At 41.0% G+C, this 22,740-nt stretch overlaps 3 protein-coding genes and 1 long non-coding RNA gene across 4 annotated transcripts; 3 read left to right on the forward strand and 1 right to left on the reverse strand.

Moving 5' to 3' along the window:
• Window positions 1-5,572: 5,572 nt before the first annotated feature.
• On the forward strand, window positions 5,573-6,241 carry LOC140180064 (uncharacterized). The gene has a single exon (XM_072220455.1). It carries the CDS (start codon window positions 5,573-5,575, stop codon window positions 6,239-6,241), a length of 669 nt encoding a protein of 222 aa, XP_072076556.1.
• A 3,178-nt stretch (window positions 6,242-9,419) lies between these two features.
• LOC140180065 (uncharacterized) lies at window positions 9,420-10,052 on the forward strand. The gene is made up of 2 exons (XM_072220456.1): window positions 9,420-9,548; window positions 9,849-10,052. The coding sequence occupies exons 1-2, from the start codon at window positions 9,420-9,422 to the stop codon at window positions 10,050-10,052; spliced, it is 333 nt and encodes a 110-aa protein (XP_072076557.1).
• A 4,752-nt stretch (window positions 10,053-14,804) lies between these two features.
• LOC112758554 (uncharacterized) lies at window positions 14,805-15,894 on the forward strand. Its single transcript, XR_003179688.3, has 3 exons — window positions 14,805-15,362; window positions 15,445-15,552; window positions 15,639-15,894. It is a non-coding gene; the product is annotated as an uncharacterized lncRNA (long non-coding RNA).
• A 5,622-nt stretch (window positions 15,895-21,516) lies between these two features.
• Window positions 21,517-22,393, reverse strand: LOC112758555 (uncharacterized). Its single transcript, XM_025807259.3, has one exon. It carries the CDS (start codon window positions 22,358-22,360, stop codon window positions 21,749-21,751), a length of 612 nt encoding a protein of 203 aa, XP_025663044.1. The 5' UTR covers window positions 22,361-22,393; the 3' UTR covers window positions 21,517-21,748.
• Window positions 22,394-22,740: the final 347 nt, after the last annotated feature.

Raw genomic sequence — 22,740 nt, forward strand, 5'->3', positions numbered from 1 at the left:
ACCAGACTGGACATTGCCATTTGAGTTAATGTGTGATGCCAGTGATCATGCCATTGGTGCAGTATTGGGACAGAGGCATGACAAGCTTCTGCATGTCATTTATTATGCCAGTCGCGTTCTAAATGATGCCCAGAAGAATTACACAACCACAGAAAAAGAACTACTTGCAGTGGTTTACGCCATTGACAAGTTCAGATCATACTTAGTGGGATCAAAGGTGATTGTGTACACTGACCATGCTGCTCTTAAGTATCTACTCACAAAGCAGGATTCAAAACCCAGACTCATCAGATGGGTATTGCTTCTGCAAGAGTTTGATATAGAAATAAGAGACAGAAAAGGGACAGAGAACCAAGTAGCTGATCATCTGTCCCGAATAGAGCCAGTGGAAGGGACGTCCCTCCCCTTCCTTGAGATCTCTGAGACATTCCCTGATGAGCATCTATTTGCCATTCAGGAAGCACCATGGTTTGCCGATATTGCAAACTATAAAGCTGCAAGGTTCATACCCAAGGAGTACAATAGAATACAAAAAAAGAAACTAATTACTGATGCAAAGTACTACTTGTGGGATGAGCCCTATCTCTTTAAGAGATGTGCAGACGGAATTATCCGTAGGTGTGTCCCCAGAGAGGAAGCACAGAGAATCTTATGGCATTGCCATGGATCTCAATATGGAGGCCATTTCGGAGGTGAGCGAACAGCCACCAAGGTCCTCCAATGTGGCTTCTATTGGCCCACACTCTATAAAGATTCCCGAGAGTTTGTACGTAATTGTGACAGTTGCCAAAGAGCTGGTAATCTGCCTCATGGTTACGCCATGCCTCAACAAGGAATCTTGGAAATAGAGTTGTTTGACGTATGGGGAATTGACTTCATGGGACCTTTCCCACCATCATACTCAAACACTTATATTCTGGTGGCAGTTGACTATGTATCAAAATGGGTTGAGGCTATTGCCACACCCACCAATGATACTAAAACAGTGCTGAAGTTCCTCCAGAAACATATCTTTAGCAGGTTTGGTGTCCCTAGAGTGTTAATCAGTGATGGGGGCACTCACTTCTGCAATAAACATCTTTACTCTGCCATGGTTCGGTATGGAATTCGCCACAAGGTGGCCACACCATATCATCCACAAACCAACGGGCAAGCTGAAGTCTCTAACAGAGAATTAAAGAGAATCCTGGAACGGACAGTAAATACCCGTAGAAAGGATTGGGCAAGGAGCTTGGATGATGCTCTGTGGGCTTACAGAACAGCATTCAAGACCCCTATAGGGACCTCTCCATACCAACTCGTGTATGGTAAGGCATGCCACTTGCCCGTGGAACTGGAACATAAGGCCTACTGGGCAACTAGATTCCTAAACTTAGATGCCAAATTAGCAGGAGAAAAACGATTGCTCCAGCTAAATGAGCTAGAGGAATTCAGATTCACGGCTTTCGAAAATGCCAAGCTTTATAAAGAAAAATAAAAAAAATGGCATGACAGAAAGCTGTCATCTAGAATCTTTGAACCAGGACAGAAGGTCCTGTTGTTTAACTCTAGACTCAGGCTATTCCCCGGGAAACTGAAATCCCGGTGGAGGGGACCATACGTGATTACAAGTGTGTCACCATATGGTTATGTGGAGCTTCAAGATATTGATTCTGATAAGAAGTTCATTGTCAATGGACAGAGAATCAAGCATTATCTTGAAGGCAACACTGAGCAAGAATGCTCAAGGCTGCAGCTAGATTAAAAGCTCAGCAAGGTCCAGCTAAAGACAATAAAGAAGCGCTTGCTGGGAGGCAACCTAGCCATGGGGCAACAATCCTCCAAGCATTTTGCCCTATTTTTATTTGTTTATATAAAGTTCACTGACACTAAGGTAAAGAATCATTTGCATAAGTTTACAGGGTTACAGAAGGAATCTACACACAAAACAGAGATAGAGAGCTTACTGGCAAGAAAACGCCAGTGAAGGCCATTTTGGGCGTTCAGCGCCCAAAATGGGCATCCAGAGGGCGCTGAACGCCAGTAAGGATAGCTATCTGGCGTTCAACGCCAGAAAAGGGCAACAACTGGGCGTTGAACGCCCAGGAGAGCAGCATTTGGGCGTTGAACGCCCAAAACAGGCAGTGTTTGGGCGTTCAAACGCCAGGATGGTGGGGAGGAGCTCTCCTTCTACCCATCTCCTTCTTTTTCTTTTGCTTGAGGACAAGCAAAGCTCTAAGTTTGGTGTGCTTATCCGTGATCACTAAGATCATGGCCCCTAAAGGAAAACAACCCACTCCAAGAGGAGCAAGGGCGTGATTTAAAGGAACTGAAGCGCCAGAAATTCTCTCTTGAAGGACCAAGCACCTCACAGACTAGAGGAACATCCACTTCCCAAACCTCAAGGTTGTTGAGTTCTAATCTTAGCCTTAACTCTGTGATAACTGTTCTTATTTTAATTTTACCTTAGGAGTCATATAGTAGTAATTAGTATCTATTTTGATTTTATCTCCAATTAAGCTATAGTTTATTTTTCTCATCATCAGCAAACATGAATAAAGTAGTAGATCTTTTGAATAAGAAGCAATAAAATTTCGAGTTTTAATAAGAGAAATTCTAATTAGTTAAATGTGGTGGCAATGCTTTCTGTCTTCTGAATGAATGCTTGAACAGTGCATATGTCTTTTGAATTTGTTGTTTAAGACTGTTAAATATGTTGGCTCTTGAAAGAATGATGAACATGAGACATGTTATTGATGATCTGAAAAATCATAAAAATGATTCTTGAAGCAAGAAAAAGCAGCAAAGAACAAAGTTTGCAGAAAAAAAAAAAGAGAGAGAGAGAGAAAAAGCAAGCAGAAAAAGCCAATGGCCCTTAAAACCAAAAGGCAAGGGCAATTAAAAGGGATCCCAAGGCTTTGAGCATCAGTGGATAGGAGGGCCTAAAGGAATAAAATCCTGGTCTAAGCGGCTAAACCAAGCTGTCCCTAACCATGTGCTTGTGGCGTGAAGGTGTCAAGTGAAAACTTGAGACTGAGCGGTTAAAGTCAAGGTCCAAAGCAAAAAGAAGAGTGTGCTTAAGAACTCTGGACACCTCTAATTGGGGACTTTAGCAAAGCTGAGTCACAATCTGAAAAGGTTCACCCAATTATGTGTCTGTGGTATTTATGTATCCGGTGGTAATACTGGAAAACAAAGTGCTTAGGGCCACGGCCAAGACTCATAAAGAAGCTGTGTTCAAGAATCATCACACTGAACTAAGAGAATCAATAACATTATCTGAATTCTAAGTTCCTATAGATGCCAATCACTCTGAGCTTCAATGGATAAAGTGAGATGCCAAAACTGTTCAGAAGCAAAAAGCTACTAGTCCCGCTCATCTAAGTAGAATCTGAGCTTCATTCAAAAACTCTGAGATATTATTGCCTCTCAACCTATTAGTCTTCTATTTTATTTGTCTAGTTGCTTGAGGACAAGCAACAGTTTAAGTTTGGTGTTGTGATGAGCGGATATTTTATACGCTTTTTGGGGATAATTTCATATAGTTTAGAGTATGTTTTAGTTAGTTTTTAGTCTATTTTTAGTAGTTTTTAGGAAAAATTCATATTTCTGGACTTTACTATGAGTTGTGTGTTTTTCTGTAATTTCAGGTATTTTTCTGGCTGAAATTGAAGGAGCTGAGCAAAAATCTGATTCAGGCTGAAAAAGGACTGCTGATGCTGTTGGATTCTGACCTCCCTGCACTCAAAGTGGATTTTCTGGAGCTACAGAACTCGAAATGGCATGCTTCCAATTGCGTTGGAAAGTAGACATCCAGGGCTTTCCAGAAATATATAATAGTCCATACTTTGCACAAGGATAGACGACGTAAACTGGCGTTCAACGCCAGTTCTCTGCCCAATTCTGGCGTCCAGCGCCAGAAAAGGATAAAAAACTGGAGTTGAACGCCCAAACTGGCATAAAAACTGGCGTTCAACTCCACAAATGGCCTCTACACGTGACTCACTTAAATCTCAGCCCCAGCACACACCAAGTGGGCCCCAGAAGTGGACCTCTGCATCATCCATCATAGTCCACTCATATTTTGTAACCCTAGGCTACTAGTTTAGTATTTAAACAACTTTTAGAGACTTATTTTGTATCTCATGACATTTCAGATCTAAACTTTGTATTCTCTGACGGCATGAGTCTCTAAACCCCATTGTTGGGGGTGAGGAGCTCTGCTGTGTCTCGATGAATTAATGCAAGTATTTCTGTTTTCCATTCAAACACGCTTGTTCCTATCTAAGATGTTCATTCGCGCTTAACTGTGATGAAGGTGATGATCTGTGACATTCATCACCTTCCTCAAACCACGAACGTGTGCCTGACAACCACCTCCGTTCTATATCCGATTGAATGAGTATCTCTTAGGTTCCTTAATCAGAATCTCCGTGGTATAAGCTAGAATTGATGGCGGCATTCATGAGAATCCGGAAAGTCTAAACCTTTTCTGTGGTATTCCGAGTAGGATTCAAGGATTGAATGACTGTGACGAGCTTCAAACTCCTGAAGGCTGGGCGTTAGTGACAGACGCAAAAGGATAGTAAATCCTATTCCAACCGGATCGAGAACCAACCGGTGATTAGCCGTGCTGTGACAGAGCGCGTGAGCGTAGTTTTCACTGGAAGGATGGAAGGTAGCCATTGACAACGGTGATCCACCAACACACAGCTTGCCATAGGAGGACGTGCGTGCGTGAATCAGAAGACAGAGGAAAGCAGAGATTCAGAAGACAAAGCATCTCCAAAACTCCAACATATTCTCCATTACTGCACAACAAGTAACTTTTAATTTATGCTCTACTGGTTACTCACAATTCAATTGATAAACATAGTTGACTTCCTGACTAAGATTTACAAGATAACCATAGATTGCTTCAAACCAACAATCTCCGTGGGATTCGACCCTTACTCACGTAAGGTATTACTTGGACGACCCAGTGCACTTGCTGGTTAGTGGTACGAGTTGTGAAAAGTGTGATTCACAATTCGTGCACCAGTACGTCACCATATACTAAGCTCTCACATCACCTATACACGCTACTGACTTGAGCGTCGGAGTATTTTTGCAGGTGACACCCGCTCTCCACACGAAGTACTCGGGAAGTCGGCCGCTCCTTCCTCCATCTCCACAACCCGGAATCAGGCGGGAACCCACTCTAACATCCAGGGGATCTCCCCGAATCGTCCGGTACACGAGCTACCGAACATTTGGCGCCGTCTGTGGGGACCGTCAAGATGAATTTCCTAATGGGCCCTGGAGAGCCTGGCGAAGGAGCCGAACCCAGGGGGCAGCCTCTGTGACTTCCTCCCGCGAGTGCATGAGATTTCCTCTACCACAAACCGAGCCATCCTCACGCTCCCAAGAGCGACGTCCCTTCGGGAGAACAGGCAACGATAGCGCCAGGATAATGCAGGAACTGCAGCATTAGGTGCAGAACTTGGAACGTCAGCTACCAGATCACGGACGTCATCGGCAAACTCCCGAACCAAACTATTCACGATCTCCCGACAAACGGGGGAGAACTCCCCAGAGAAGTCGTTCTAGGCGTATGCCAAGCCCGCGATCTGGATCGGATAGTCTCCAAGGGGAGAATCGGGAAGCGCCAAGAAGACGGTGTGACCTCGTAATATACACCCGACCTGTAAGGAGACCAGCCGCTGAGCAGAATCGGGAGGACGATGAAGAAAGGCCGAAGAGAATACGACGCCCTGTGATCATAGGTGCAACCCCTTTCTATCATTCAATCCTCGAGGTCCGGCTACCAAAGCACTTTGATAAGTCAACGGACATGAGGTATGATGGGACCCAAGACCTACAAGAGCATCTGACGGCCTTCGAGGTCAGGATGAACTTGGAAGGGGTAGACGACGAGGTGAGATGCCGCGCCTTCCCGGTCACCCTGGCAGGACCTGCAATTCGGTGGTTCAACAACCTCCCGCAAGGTTCTGTAGTCAAATTTTCAGACATCAGCCACGCTTTCTTGGCCCAGTTCACTACCCGCATCGCAAAGGCAAAACACCCGATCAATCTGCTCGGGGTGACACAAAGATCCGGCGATCTGACCAGGAAATACTTGGATAGGTTCAACGATGAGTGCTTGGAAATTGACGGCCTAACCGACTCGGTGGCCAGTTTATGTTTGACGAATGGACTTTTGAATGAGGATTTCAGGAAGCATCTCACCACCAAGCCGGTGTGGATGATGCAAAAAATCTAGAGCATGGCTAGGGAATATATTACCGATGAAGAAGTCAGTCAAGTGGTGGCAGCCAACAAGCGGCAGCCTGCCTACAACCAACCTTGGCAGCACGGTAGCAGGGAAAGGCTAAAGGAGCACGCCAAAGATGGAGCACCGGCCAAGACATTCAAGCCGTTTCCCCAAGTCGGAAAGTTTACCAACTATACCCCCCCCTCACAGTCCCCATTGTAGAAGTTTATCAGCAGATAGCTGAGAAGGGAATTCTGTCGAAGCCTCGACCTCTAAAGGATAGAACCGGAGGGAACAAGAACCTCTATTGTGATTATCACAAGGGCTATGGACACAAAACACAGGATTGTTTTGACCTAAAGGACGCGCTGGAACAAGCGATCCGGGACGGAAAGCTAGCCGAATTCTCCCACCTCATCAGGGAGCCAAGAATACGAGATCGCGACCGAGATGGAGAGGACAAGAGCCGCGCGGTGAAGCAACGTCAAGAGCCCGAGGACAAGATCCTGGCTATCTCGTCATCCAGCCCTGCGCTAAACTCCAAGAGGACTCCGTCCATATCATTCGGTCCAGACGACCAATGGTTTGATGAGGTCGCGGAAAACCCTCAGATGGTCATCACGGCCAGAGTGGGAACCGGTGTAGACATCGGTGCCGACTCAAATATCATGTTTCGCAACGTGTTCAACACTTTGGGTCTTCGGGATGCCGATTTAAGGACTCACCAGCACGGTGTAGTCGGGTTGGGCGACCACTTTATCAAGCCCGATAGGATAATCTCCCTACCAGTATCCATAGGACTGGGACAGGGAAAAAGGTCGGTAATGGCAGAGTTCGTAGTTCTGCGAGACTCCACGGCCTACAACATCATCCTAGGAAGAAAGACTAGCAACGATCTCGGGGCAGTGATCATTACAAAGATGTTGATAATGAAGTTCATCACTGATGATGGATCCATGGGATCCATCAAGGGAGACTTGGAAACAGCAGTCGCGTGCAACAATGTCGGTCTCTCCTTAAGAAAGAAATCCAAAGAGGCATCGGGGGTGTTCCTCGCCAACCTGGACACCAGGGTCGACGACAAGCCTAGACCCGAGCCGGAAGGAAATTTAGAAAATTCAAGGTCGGCGACTCCGAGGAGAAGTTCACCTTCGTGAACAGAAACCTCACCTACAACTTGAAAGAACCTTTAATGGAAATTATCAGGACTAACGGTGACCTATTTGCCTGGACGCCAGCGGACATGCCAGGGATAGACCCCAGCTCATGTCACACCACCTGGCCGTGAGGAGAAGGAAAATGTCACAAGAAAGGGCAGAGGAGGTAGCCAGGCAGACGGCCAGCCTTCTTGAAGCAGGATTTATCCGGGAACTCGACTACTCGACTTGGCTGTCGAATGTAGTTCTAGTTAGGAAGCACAATGGAAAATGGAGGATGTGCGTGGATTATTCCGATCTTAACAAAGCATGTCCCAAGGACTCCTACCCCCTCCCCAACATAGATGCGCTCGTCGATGCAGCAGCGGGATATCGGTATCTGAGCTTCATGGATGCTTATTCTGTCTACAATCAGATACCGATGCACCGGCCAGACGAAGAGAAAATGGCGTTCATAACGCCAGGGGGAACATACTGCTACAAGGTAATGCCGTTCGAGCTGAAGAACGCAGGGCCACATACCAAAGGTTGATGAACAAGATATTCAGCAACCTTATAGGCAAAACGGTGGAAGTATACGTAGACGATATCCTAGTAAAGACCCACCGACCTGAGGACCTCATAAGTGATCTAGAAAATGTATTCGCCTCCCTCCGGTAACATGGCATGAGGCTCAATCTGCTTAAGTGTTCCTTTGCCATGGAAGCAGGAAAATTCTTGGGGTTTATGATAACCCAAAGAGGGGTGGAGGCCAACCCAGAAAAGTGTGAAGCAATACTCCAAATAAAGAGCCCAGGGTGCATCAAAGACATTCAGAGGTTGGCAGGAAGGCTCACCGCACTGTCCCGCTTCCTCGGGGCGTCGACTGCTAAAGCTCTACCATTCTTCAACTTGATGAGGAAGGGGATAGCATTTGAATAGACCCCGGCGTGTGAAGAAATGTTCAAGCATTTCAAGGAGATACTTGCAACACCACCTGTTCTTGGGAAACCCAAGAACGGGAAACCGCTATACCTGTACTTGGCCATAACTGATGAAGCGATGGCGGCGGTCTTACTGCGAGAAGAAGGAAAGATCCAACAATCAATCTATTTTGTGAGCAAAACACTGCAAGGAGCAGAGTTAAGATACAGCAAATTAGAGAAGCTAGCTCTTGCGCTCCTGACCTCTTCCCGCAGATTGTGACAGTACTTTCAAGGTCATTAAGTGATCGTGAGGATGGACCAGGGAATCCGCCAGGTACTCCAGAAACCCGACCTAGCGGAAAGAATGATGACTTGGGCTATTGAGCTGTCCTAGTACGACCTGCGGTATGAACCCAGGCATGTGATTAAAGCTCAGGCCATGGCTGACTTTCTGGTGGAAGTCACAAGAGACCCAATCGAGATGCCAAGTACACGGTGGAAGCTCCACGTGGACGAAGCTTCCAACCAAACATTCGGGGAAGCCGGGATAATCTTGGAAAGCCCAAAGGGAGTCGTATATCAACAGTCGATCAAGTTCAAATTCCCGGTATCAAACAATCAAGCAGAGTACAAGGCCCTTCTGGGCGGCTTAGTCCTGGCTAAGGAGGTCGGAGCCACAAGATTGGAAATATGTAGTAATTCACAGGTCGTGACTTCACAGATCAATGGAACATATCAGGCCAGAGACTCGTAACTGCAAAAATATCTGGAGAAGGTCAGAGAGTTAACTAGGCAATTTGAAGAGGTCTCGGTGTAGCACGTCCCGAAAGAGAGAAACACGCGAGCAGACCTGTTTCAAAGCTGGCAAGCACAAAGCCAGGAGCGAGAAACCGATCTCTCATCTAAGGCTTGATAAAATAACCAGCAGTTACCCTCCATTTAACAAAGGTAGATCCCTCTTGGATGAACCCGATCACCGACTTCTTGGAAAGCGGTAAGCTCCCTGAAGACAAGAAGTCGGCAAGAGCGTTGAGAAGGGAGGCGGCCAAGTATGCAATCATACAAGGCCAGTTGTTTAAGAAGGGACTTAGCCAACCCTTGCTGAAATTCCTGCATCCCGACCAAATGGACTATGTGCTTAAGGAGGTCCATGAAGGATGCTGCAGTCACCACATCGGAGGCAAAGCCTTAGCGAGGAAGCTCATCAGAGCCGGCTACTACTGGCCGTCAATGATGAAGGATTCTAAAGAATTCGTGAGAAAATGCATCAAGTTCCAGGAGAACGCCAATTTTCACAAGGCGCCAGCAACCGAACTAAGTCTATTGACGTCTTCCCGACCTTTTTCACACTGGGGAGTCGACCTCCTAGGACCCTTCCCGGTCAGTCCAGGGCAAGTCAAGTACTTGATAGTTGCCATCGACTATTATACCAAGTGGATAGAGGCCGAGCCACTAGCCAACATATCCTCGTCTAATTGTCGGAAGTTTATGTGGAGGTAAGTAGTAACTCGGTTCGGTATCCCCGAGGTCGTTATCTCCGATAACGGGACGCAGTTCATCGATAAGAAGTTTGGAGAGTTCCTCGCTTATTTGGGTATAAAGCAAAAGTTCTCATCCGTGGAACACCCTCAAACCAACGACCAAGTCGAGGCCGCGAATAAGATCATCCTGCTAGGCCTCAAAAAGCGACTTGATAAGAAGAAGGGGACATGGGCTGACGAGCTTGCTTCAGTCCTCTGGTCGTACCGCACAACTTAGCAGTCATCTACTGGGGAGACACCATTTCGCTTGACATACGGAGTGGACGTAATGATACCTGTAGAAGTCGGTGAACCGAGCCCGCGGCTTCTCTTGGGAGGAGTTGAAGAAGCTGTGTAAAAAGACCTGATAGACGAGGCTAGAAAAATGGCTCATTTGTCGGAAGCGGCGCTGAAGTAAAGAATGGCCTTGTGCTACAACGCCAAAGTGCTCAGGAGAGAATTTGAACAAAACGACCTAGTCCTGCGACGCAACGACATCGGGCTATTGACTCAGGGGGAAGGTAAGCTGGCGGCAAACTGGGAAGGACCGTATAAGGTAAAGGAAGTAATCGGCAGGGGCGCCTACAAGTTGGAAAGACTTGACGGCAAGGAAGTCTCGAGAACGTGGAACGCGGGTAACTTAAGAAGATTTTATTCTTAGACCAAGTGCTCCGAATAGGCGACCTGCCAGGCTCAGTAAGACCCAAGTTGCTTTATGATTAAATAATTTACTTTTGTCAAATACTTATTATCGCTATAGGTCTAACCAACTGCCGATTAATGTTCACTTGTGATTAAATTCACTTTTCCCCTTTATATTCCATGTTAATGAATTTCTTATGATAAGTGATAAATGCAGCGACGACACGGTAACCTAGGACTGATCACCCCGGGAACCACCCAAATTAACACCATAATAAGAGGCCATAGCAACAATAAAGCCACGACTTGGCTTCGTCAAGTTACCAACGCAACGGTAAATAAACACAAGCGACAAGCCAATACCAACAAAACGGTAACAAAATAGAACGAAAGCGCATTACCGACTAAGTGAGGAACAAACAATAATCATAAGCCGACCAAGCGGCTACCGTTTTGGCAAAGTAATTCAAAGCTACAAGGTCCAGCATGTAAAACGACAAAGTCCACAAAACCATAAAATTACAAAATTTATACAAGATTACAAAGATCACTTCTTCGGCATATCGACAATTTTACCATCCCTAATGGTCTTAAAGACCCCAATTGCCGATGTGTCGAAGTTAGGAGCCACGAGCTTCACTTGGGCTTTAAGAGCCTCTTCAGTCATCAATATGGCGCTTTTTCCCTGTTTCACGGTCTCCTTGTACTTCTTCTTAAATTCAGCAGCCTCAGTTTGAGAAGCCTTAGTGGACGAGGCGGCCTCGTCGCGTTCCTTCTCCAATGCAGCCACCCGACCCTGAGCAGCATTGAGTTGACCCTCCAAAGTCAGCTCTCGCTCGGTTAGCCGGGAAACGGCTGCATCAGAAGTCTTCAATTTCTCCTCAGCGACTTTGGCTTTCTCCTCGGCAACTTTGAGCTTCTCATCCGCGCTAGACAGCTGCTCCCAAAGTGATTCAACTTCAACTTTAAATTTATTATTGGCTTGAACAGAAGACTCAAGTTTTCTCTTAACAGACTGCGTCCCTGCCAGAGCGAATTCTGCCTTCCTCGCTATGGCAGCCCCACGAAGAAGACTTCGGTACATCCACCTCGCTTGTGAAGGAAGATCCCCACCATGGAAGAAGTCTCCGTGCCGGGGAGCAACTGGGAATTAATAAAGTTTCCGGCATCAAAGTTCCTCTCCATCACAGTGAGGGCTCCTTCGGGGCTGGAGGACGACCTCTTCCTCTTTGGATTGCTCACAATAATCACATCCTCCTCAAATTCTGGCTGAGAGGTCGAGCCCTCGCTAGCACCGACCACTTCACCTTGGGTAGGAGAGGCATGCGCTTCGGCAGCATTATGAGGCGGCACCTCGGCAGCATGGGAGGGAGGCACCGCCTGGTTCTCGTTATTTTCGGGGGGCACCTCCTGGTTGTCATTGGCCGGCTCTTCATTGCTATCGCCAGCCAGAAATGTGTTGAATAAAGCGTTAAGGCCAGTCACTTCGGCAGACATTGACACTGCAACAAACACAAAGCGTTGTTAATCATCAAATCGGGAGGATAGGTAATAATAATAATAAATGCACACACCATTTAGCAACTACTCACATATATAGTTCTTAGCCATGTCCCGATTGCCCATGAGGAGATGGAAATTGACATGGTTCTTCCCGAAAACGGCCAGCAACACATCGGCAACTCTCCTATTATCTGGGGTCATCCCCTTATAAGTTACTTTAGTAAAAGTGTTAGCTCCCGCCCCGAAGCTCCAATACATTGGGATATGGCGTTCTCCCTCCAACGTCAGCCAGAAGGGATGCCGACCTCTGACAGGGCAAACCTTGAAGTATTTGTCATTGAACCCATGATAAGAGTCCTCGAACAGACCAAAGATCCTCCTGCCTTGGGCAGATCGAAAAGACATAAAACCTTTCTTCACTTTTCCCTCTTTGGAGGGGTTCGTCAAGGTGAAGAGAAAAAGAAACACCTCGACGAAGACCGGCAACTCCAAATATTCACACACCATCTCGAAACAGCGGATAGAAGCCCAGCTGTTTGGATGCAACTGAGATGGCGCCACGTCACACCGGTTGAGTAGCGCCATTTGGAAGGGAGAGAAAGGGAGTCAAACCCCCAACTGGGTAAACATTTCCTTATAGAACCATATCCAGTTGGAAATCCGGGGGGAGTGCAAGTTGAGTTCGTATATCCGTTCGTGGGGAGCAGGGATAAAAACCTCGTAATTAAATTCTTCGTCAGTCCCGCCGCACAAGTACTCGTCTTGGCGGAACTCGGTAAGCTCCTCCACGCCCATTTGGTTAGGGGTCTCCTTTACATCAGAAGTTACCCAGGCATACCGGTCGTACGCCGCCCTTGCAGCGGGAACCCGGCCAATATGACATTGGGCCATACCTACAGTGGGGCACCACTCACAGTTAGTCTAATTTACCGGGAGGTCGGAGAAAGCCCAGAAACTACATCTTGTTTACTCTATAACTACAATCAAACAAAGAACAAATCTCCGGCCAAAGTAAATCCTAAAAGGCATCATGATGGAATGGTAACCCCCTAGCGCGCCTACTTAATGCTAAAAGCAGCATGCATACGGAAGTGAAGCAGGAAAACAAATGGCATGAACAGTGAGGTAAAACAACGAAGATTAAGATTGAGAAACAAAACTTACCAAAGGTGCTTGTGCTGATCTGGAAAGGCAAGAAGAATGAACGCAATCAACCCCAGAAATTGCAGCAGGAAATGGGAGAATGTAGAAAGCAAGTGCAGAAAGAATGTGATAATGGCAAGGGAAGGAGAAACGAAACTGAATAAGGAACTAAGAAACTGACTCAAGAAGCGCGAAAGGCAAGGGTAAAATTGTCCTTACTCGCGGGGTTTTGAAATAACCCACTATAAGCATTAATGGTCAGCGCGAAAAGCAAGGCGTCAAACGACGCACCCCTGCACCAAGGAAGCTCACGCGCATGGAAGGCGTGTCCCGAGCACGATGGACCGACGAAACGATAAAGTGCTCACATTAGAGTCAAACGCACCAACCACGGTGCTCGCGGCTATGGCTGGCGCGTTGGGGGTACTGTTGCGGCCCAGCCCAACTGGCCTCTTGGCCGACCCGACCCGACCCGGGAATACGAGCAACAAAGGCACTGCTCACCCGGCCCCTTCCCGGACACCTCCTGAAAGCCAATTGTGGACAGCTGGAGCTTAGGAAGGTTCCTGGAAAGTGGGTCTGCCCTCGTGGGACCCTCCTCACTGACATGGTATAAAAGGGGAGGGACCTACCCCTCCCCTAAGATATGTCACCATATACTAAGCTCTCACATCACCTATACACGCTACTGATTTGAGCGTCGGAGTGTTTTTGCAGGTGACACCCCTTCTCTCCACACGAAGTACTTGGGAAGTTGGCCGCTCCTTCCTCCATATCCACAACCCGGAATCAGGCGGCAACCCACTCTAATATCCAGGGGATCTCCCCAAACCGTCCAATACACGAGCTACCGAACAATTCGAGAACTAAAAAAATTATATACATATCACTGAAGTATTTTGGAACTAAATTAAAATTTTTGCACATATGAAAAAACGAACGCACATGGAAAAATAAATGCTATGATATTTTCCAATGCTTTTGAGTTATAAAATTAAATATGTTATTACCATTTGAGGAATGTTAATCTGAAGTTGAAAAAGAAGATAAATATTCTGCTGGAATAAAGTTTGTTTATCGTCATCTAATTATTTTCGTTTATTAAATGGTATTTTATCCTAACAATTTACATTTCACAACGTTATTGACTCGTCGTAAAATAAATAAAAATAAAATTAAGAAATTGATAGTTTTTGTATTATTGGATATTAAGATTGGTAACATACATTTAAATTTAGTTTCACATGATTAATAAATCAATAAAATTAAGCACATTAGAAACATAATTTTTGTAGGACTCCGAATTTTGAAAAGAAATTAATAAATTATTTATGATCCATAATAATATTTATTTAAGATAATATTTTTGGAGATTTTTATATATAAGTTGAGTAAATTCTTATTTATTATTTAGAATTTTTATAATTAAAAAATAATGAGTATTTTATATGCCTTAATTTTAACATATAAATTTTTAATCTTGTTTTATAATAAAAGAGAATTAATTTAATTATCTCTAATTTTTATTAAATTAGTATTTAACTGAAAATAATTTACAGATTAAGAATTAAAAAGTACTTTTCTAAGATAGATGCTTTATATTTAATTTAGTTTTTAATTATTATTCTATTTTTTCATTTATTTTATAAAATTATGTTATTACCTTATTTTTTATTAAAATTTCCTAATCTACCCCCAAACCCTAAACTAAGCGGCACTCCCCACCTTTCACACACAACCCTCACACTCAACAAACGAACACACACGCGTAGAAACACAAAAAAGAAAAGAATGAAAGAAAGGAAAAGAAAAGGGGAACGGGAAAGGGAGCTCGAGGAAGGAGAGGAAGAGAAGGGGGAGTTGTCCACGCCACCACCCAGCTCAACGTCGCCGCCGGTCCACCTTGGAGCAGCCGTCGAAGCAGAATCACGAGGAGTGAGGGAGACCGCGTCGGTTCACTGTGGAGCCAGCGCCGCTGTCGTCCTCATCGCGGACCTCCACCGTCGCGTGTTGCCGCCGTCACCACCAAGCTCGCCTTCATCGCCATTGTTGCCAAGAAAGAGAAGGACGCGCAACATTCAAGAGGGAAGAGCTGGAGGAGGGGAAGAACGGCGCTGTTTTGCTGTTCCCCATCGCAGCTGAAACTCACCGCCGCTGTGGCTACCCGTGCCGCCGTCTGAGTCGCGGGGAAGGAGAAAGAGTTGGGTTTAGCCATGCCTTGCCTTTGCTACCGGAGACTGCCGCTGGATCCTCTGTCTTGGTAAGTGTTATCGTCTCTAAGACCTTTGAAATCGGCTTTTCTGTCATAACCTGTTAGAGTTACTGAGATGATGGTAACATAGGGTCGAATTGTGGTTCGTGCATGCCGAGTTCAGTAGTCGTGCATGCGACATCAAGCTGCCGCGTCGTCAACGGAGTCGCCGCCATTCTGTTTTATCGGATATTCGTAGGTTCAGTAAGCTATTCCCTGTTCCGATTTCTTTTAGTCGCTATTGTGTGATATGTTTCTAAGGTCCTTGCAACGTTAATGCTTTAGGTTTGAGTTCGGTTCTTACGTGTCGTGATTAAAGAAGTTGTGGTTGCGGCTGCCTAAGAGGGAAGGTTTCCTTGACGCATTTGGTTTTCGGATCTCAGCTTGTCGAGGCAGGGTGTTTTTCTAAAAAACTTATTTTATATTTTAGAATTGTTATAAATGGATATGGATGTGATAAATACAATTTCTGGTGATTATGTAAGTCTTATGTATTGTCGGGCTGTTTTGGGATGAATATGACTATTGTTTGATTGGATTATTGTTTGGTTTTGTTAAATTATTTCTTTAAAGTTTAGGGAAATGAGTTTGGTTCGTTAAAAATGATTTGATTTTGAATTGATTTCCTTGAGATACGAAAATGACATGAATTTTTGGAATTAGCTTGATTTTAAACTGATTTGGTTTTGAACCATTGGAAAGGGTTGTGGAATAGTTTAGTTGGAACCCGGAAAGGGTGGCAAATCCAAGTTTTAGGGGAGATGATACCGAAATTCCTATAAAATCCGAGATTTTATTGAAATGTTATTTGGAAAATTATGATTTTAAGATTTTTACTATTTTACTTGAATTATTCAAGAAAGTGATAAACCATGTTTTGAAATGAATTATTGAAATGAAAATTATAATTAATCCTATTTTCTTGAGAAAAATATTATATCTCTTTTGGGAGCAAGTCATTTCGAAGAAACTTATGTCTTAAGGCTATTTTAAATGTGAAAAGAGTTTATGTTTTTGAATTTGACTTGAGGATTTCAATTGGAGGAGTATTAGTGGATTTAAAAGAAATTGAATTTTGATTAAGTAATTCTATTTGTGATGTTTTGGAAGAAGTCAGAGAATTGGTCTTAAAAGTGAACTTGAAGGTGATTTCGATTTGAATGGGCTAGTTTTGTTCTAAGTGATTCGGCTTTGAAAATTATTTAGGGTTTCTGATTTCTGTGATTTGATTTTGATTTAAATTAGGAAAACAATGATTTTTAAGGATCTTTAATGAATTTAAGAAATTAAAATTTGGTAGATTCTCCCTCAAAATCTTGAGACTTTGTGGTGGTAATTAATTAATAATTCCTAATTTAAAGTGGTTAAGCAGATGGTTTAAGAATGAAATGATTTTGAGGTTGCTTTGGGAAAATTAGATGGTGTGGAAAAGAATGCTATAAAGAGAAAGGGCTTTGGTTTCAAGGTAAAGTGATTTGAGGAGAAAATGATATATGGCATAAATGAATGTATGTTTGAGATATTTGGGTAGTAGTAAGGATGGTGGTTCGTCCCGCTTGCTCCAGGTCATTGTTTGAGATACCTGGGTACTAGCAAGGGTGGTGTTCATGCCGCTTGCTCCAGGTCAGTAATTGTGACGCCTGGGTAGTAGCAAGGGTTGTGGTTCGTCCCACTTGCTCCAGGTTGAGCTATTAAACACCCGCCTGGGTAGTAGCCGTAATAGTGGTTATTCCACTGGCTCTGGGTTAAGCAGGTAGTAGTAAGGGGGTTGTAGCTCAAATTCACTTGCTCTGCATGGGTGTTTCAGTCCATGGTTAGCTACCAGGACGTGTCGGGTTGGCTATATAACCGACAGATGATATCATCAGCCATAGGACAGGCATTCATCATATACATCTGTGGCATTATTTGGGTGTGTATATTGTAATTGGTTTGCTTATGTAATTATTTATGTTTAATTGCTAATTGCTCTACTTAATGTAACTGCTTGATTGTGTTTGAACCAAGATTCTGAGAACCGAACTGATCATCAAACCGTTTTAGTTACTGGTTTAATGGTCCAACCGGTTCAATTGTAGTTCAACCGAAAAAATCATTTTAGAATAGAATAATAAACAAATTACAAATAAACATCCTAAAATATAATTATAATCTAATATAAATCTTAAAATATCTTCTAAATTTAAAATTATACATGAAATGTCATTAACCAAAACCATGTGATCTTATCAAAATACAAACTCAGAATTAAATAATAACAAGTGAAATTAAGATAGTGCTTGGTTGAATGTTCTAATATAATCTTATGGCATTTAAAATATGAATGTTGTCGTACAGTAGGACTTACATTCAAACTGATATGCTACACACACCTATAGTATCATACTTCTCTTGTATCCATAGTTAGTTAGTTGTTGGCTATGCCATAGCTTCTTGGGAAAGGGATAACATCCCCAACATTGGTAAGACCAGCTAGGAAGAGGAACATAAGGTCGAACCGCAGAGTGAAACCAGAGTTCTTCGCAATTCCATTTCGCTGAAGATCAAGGAACCATTCGTACTTCTCTCGCGGCAAGATTCTGACATACAAATGCAGAAAAACAGAAAGAAAAAAAATATTTCTTATTCAACAAGAAAACAAGCAAATTCTTCAATAGAACTAATACAAACTGCACCTGTAAAGAAACAACTAATTTATCATGAGTTTGGTTTTGTGTACAATAGTACAAAAACTCAAAGAACCAGAAGACTTTGAGATACTGAAATTGAAACCAAAATTTCAGTATACTTCTTACAGTTGCGCCAACAAACACATTCAAAATGATCCGAAATTTATATAAATTTGTTACAAATAAACCTATAAGGAACCTAAAGAAAGATAACAAATTTGTACAAGAAGATCCTTACCAAACTAAAAGTCCGATAATTAACAAGTAAATGATCCCAAAATTACACTCAAGATGAACTATCAGAACCTAATGTAGCATAAATCACAATCCAGTTCAAAACAGATCCAATCACAAGAAATACACACTTCAAACAGGTCACCAACAATTCTACACAAAAAATTCACATGAATAGTTTGAACTTAATAGGATCAGATCAGATCTAATTTGATCTCAAATCAAACTACAGACAAAACAAATGCAAAGTTTTGACTCAAAACCAGAATTTATAATCGGGAAAATACTATCAAAGAAAATATATGGAAGCAAATGAACAGAGCATAAAAATTAAAAAACAGCAACAAATAATCACCTTAAATCCTAAAATCAATAAATCTATCAACAAAAATTCAAAAACAACATATTCAAAAATTAAAAAACACTAAAATAGCAGCCTGGAAGGTTCAAAAAGTTAAAAAACACAGAACAAATTTTATACCTAGGGTTAGAAGCTGGAAGCCTGGAAAAAAGCAGAGCTGGCGGGGACAGTGGCTGGCAAGAGGCAAGATAGTGGCTGACGGGGTGGAAGTGTGGAACAGAGCTGGCGCCGGCGGGAAGTATCTGCGCGACGGAAAGTGGCGCTGGCGGTGGTTTGAACCTTCTTACTTGTGTTTATGACTGAAAATTGGTTGGATTGTAGTGAATTGGTTGTTGATTGAGTTGCTTGGGCCTAGAGCCGTGGTTGATTATGAGATGGGCCGAAGGCCCTGTGGTTTGTGTTTTTGGTTTAGAAAAGTATGAAAAATTAAATTGGTTTAGCATAGACTTAATGAACCTATGCTTGGAACAGCCTGGTTATTCATACTATTTAGGAAAAACTTTTAAAAGGGTTTAAGACTTTTTTGAAGAATTAACAACTTCCTCTTTTAAAAAGAATTTCGGATTTTAAATATTAAATCTTTGGTTTTGAAAAGATACATAAAGCGGCTATTAATCATGGTACTTTAGAAACAACTTTATTTTCACGTATCCTGTTATAATAATTCCCTAACCCCATAGTGAGAACCAGCGAGGATGATGTTCTCACTCCCCTACAGGTCTTTTCTATTTCAAGTCATGGACAACGAAGTTCGGGAGAGCTTATTACTTTTCGGTTTATCCTATATTTTGTATTGTTTTAGTATTTATTTTTTCCTCGTTTTTAATTTTACAAGTTTTGTAAAAGGGATAGGAAATTGATATGAAACGCTTGTAAATTAATAATATATATATATATATATATATATATATATATATATATATATATATATATATTCTTGTGAGTATTATAATTTGTAATGTAATTATGGATGTAAGTATTAAGAAATACGGTTTAAGTTTTAAATAGGCTTATATTTTAGTATTAAATATTTTAAGAGTCGTCTTAATACCCAAGATATCAGAGTGACGCAGCTGGAAGCGTGACATTTTGATAGTTAGGGTATTACAATTTTAACAGTAAAAATACTTAACATGTGACTTGTAAAGAATTAAAATAAATTAATGTATAAAAATTAAAATAATAAAATTCATAATAAAAAATTAAAAAAGCTTAAATAAATAAAAAAAATAAATAGAAGAAATAGACTACAATAAAATGAATTGAGTATGAGAGTTTTTTTTTTTTTATAAATTTTATATCACATCTGTTTCAATGATAATAAATAAAAATACGTCAATTTGATATTCGAGAGAAAATAATGAGATACAATCATAACCAATTCTAAAATAAAAGTTTAAATTAGACATAATACCATTGCGCAACACAAATTGAAAGTAATTCTACACTATAATACATACACGACACAACACAGGTAAATGAACCAAGTTCAAACACGGAACTTTTTTTATTTATCATACGTGATAACACCATGCATGCTCCATGAATACTTTATGGCTAACATATTATATATAGCTTCGAGTGATGAACACTCAATTAACGAAATTTGGAGGGTCTGGTAGTTTGTGTCTACAATAGTTGTCTTTTTGTGACGGTGCCTCATAGAAAGAAAAAAACTGTTATAAAAATTACATAATGAAAGTGTAATTGGTAAAAAAATGGGATTCTCTTTTAATTGGTAAAAAAATAGGATTTTCTTTTAGTATATATAGCCTTCTATAGTAGTAAAATAAAAATAGAAAGAATAAAATTTTATATTTTTATTTTAGGAATAGAGTTTGATATTTATCCTAATAAAATTAAATAAATAATTAATTATAATTAATGTATTTAAATAAAACAAATTAAATAAAAATACTTTTAAGAATTAATTAAATTAACTAATTAATACAAATAATTAGTATAATTAATTTGATTTGATTTGATTTATTAAATTTAGAAAAATAAATAAAAAAATAGTTTATTAAATAGAAAGAATAAAATTTTGTATTTTTATTTTAGGAATAGAATTTGATATTTATCCTAATAAAATTAAATAAATAATTAATTATAATTAATGTATTTAAATAAATAAAACAAATTAAATAAAAATACTTTTAAGAATTAATTAAATTAACTAGTTAATACAAATAATTAGTATAATTAATTTGATTTGATTTGATTTATTGAATTCAGAAAAATAAATAAATAAATAGTTTATTCAATTAATTAGTTAATATAATTAATTTATTATAATTGATGTGATTTAATGAATTAAAAATAAATAAAAATACTCTCTTAAGCAATGATTTTTTAAATTAAATTAATTTGTATTTATCATATTTAATTAAAAATAATAAATTATTTATTTTATTATATATCTTATAAATTATAAATTAGTAAATTAAAATAATTGATATAATAAATTAAAATTATTGATCCACATAAATTATAATAAATTATGTGATATTTAAATATTTAATTAATTAATTAGTTGATATAATTAATTTATGATAATAAATTATATTTAATGAGTTAAAAAAATAAATTAAAAAATACCCTTAAAAATATGTCATGTTAATTTTATTATTAAGAGGAAGTATAGAGAGTTAATGTAGTACATGTACAATGTGTACAATGGAGTTTAAAGACATTCGATTCAGTAAAATATATTAGATGTTTATTATTTTTGGGACTTGAATGATTATTTTGGATAGTATGGATGTATTATGTTTAAGAAATTAGTAGTATTTTATTTTAGATGTTAATTTTTTAACTCATATTATATTAAGTCAAATAAACAGTCCAGTACACATTGTAAAATACTCAATTACATCCCTAGCGGGAATCTGATATTAAGTAAGAAACTCAATTTTTAATTTTTATATAATAAAATGGACGGATAGAATAGACTAGGCACACCGTGAGTAACAGAGAGTTTTAGCCGCCAATTACATCTTTTATTTGTAACTTAATTAGATGACTAGTAATATACTAATAGGGGATTTACCTTAGCTTAAGCAACGATGGTTCATGGTTGGTTTGGTGAGCATACATAATTGAATGTGATCCTAGGCCTAAGAGTGCATTAATTAAACCGGGTTTCTGAGAGACAGAGAGCGGTTCCTGCTGCTGAATAGACTGGAGCAGTGGCCTGAACCCGCCGGCGAAGCGATCCCGTTACCGCACTTTGCCACTGTCCTCAAGCTCTCAATGAGCGCCTCCGTCAGCGAGCCCTGTGACAGAATCTCCGACAGCTGCTCCGGGCTTATCACCAAGTTCACCTTCCACACTCCGGCGCTGTAATTATTATTATGCCTTGGAGAGGATCCCTCTTCTGCTTGCGACCACATGTTAGCGTTGCAAGTGAAAATCCGGTAAGGTGTTGAGGTGGAGTTAGAGAGTTGTCTGGTTATCATGCTCGCTCTTGAAGTTGAATAATAATAATAAGGGTTGAGAGGGAGGAGGTAGTAGAGTTGGCCGGCATGAAGCTCTTGTTTGCGGAGAAGGGGCTCCGATGAGAAGGGGCTTGCGAATATGGCGTGACCGGGGAACCCGTTGGTAATGGAATGAACGGTTATTGGGGTGCAGAGCTCCATGATGCCTCCATTGGAGGTCACCACCTTCACCATCTGCTTGTTATCCATTAAGACTCCGCCATGACTAGTGGCGGTGATGATCCCTTTTAAGGCGCAGTTACCCATATTATATTCTCTTCTACTATAGAACTAGTTCAATTCGATTTGCTCCTTGTATTGTTTCTTATGTATATATATATTAATTAATAAGTGCTGCCTGCTGACTGACACAAAAAGCAAACAAAGCATTATTAGATCCCTTTTTTCATATTCTTTGTTTGGAATCTTTGGGGTAATGTAGGAAAGAAAGTAATAATAAGTATTTAATCGGCGGCCAGCACAGGTTAATTCGTGAATTATTTTAGGATTTTGATAAGTAGAGAATGATTTTTGTAAACAACGTGAATAATAGGTTTTAAAATTAGTTCAATAAACTTAAAAACATACTACATCTTAATTATTTATCTAAATTTTAATATTAGATAACTATTTATATACATAATGAA

The sequence above is a fragment of the Arachis hypogaea genome, chromosome 16 (assembly GCF_003086295.3).
Source record: "Arachis hypogaea cultivar Tifrunner chromosome 16, arahy.Tifrunner.gnm2.J5K5, whole genome shotgun sequence".
NCBI lineage: Eukaryota > Viridiplantae > Streptophyta > Magnoliopsida > Fabales > Fabaceae > Arachis > Arachis hypogaea.

Bases quoted from the DNA above. Each gene is read 5' to 3' on its own strand.
- LOC112758555 (XM_025807259.3), bottom strand. From the start codon at position 22,360: ATGGGTAACTGCGCCTTAAAAGGGATCATCACCGCCACTAGTCATGGC.
- LOC140180065 (XM_072220456.1), top strand. From the start codon at position 9,420: ATGGACTATGTGCTTAAGGAGGTCCATGAAGGATGCTGCAGTCACCAC. The intron at 9,549-9,848 runs GTGAGAAAATGC...AACGGGACGCAG, and splicing joins TGAAGGATTCTAAAGAATTC to TTCATCGATAAGAAGTTTGG.
- LOC140180064 (XM_072220455.1), top strand. From the start codon at position 5,573: ATGCCAAGCCCGCGATCTGGATCGGATAGTCTCCAAGGGGAGAATCGG.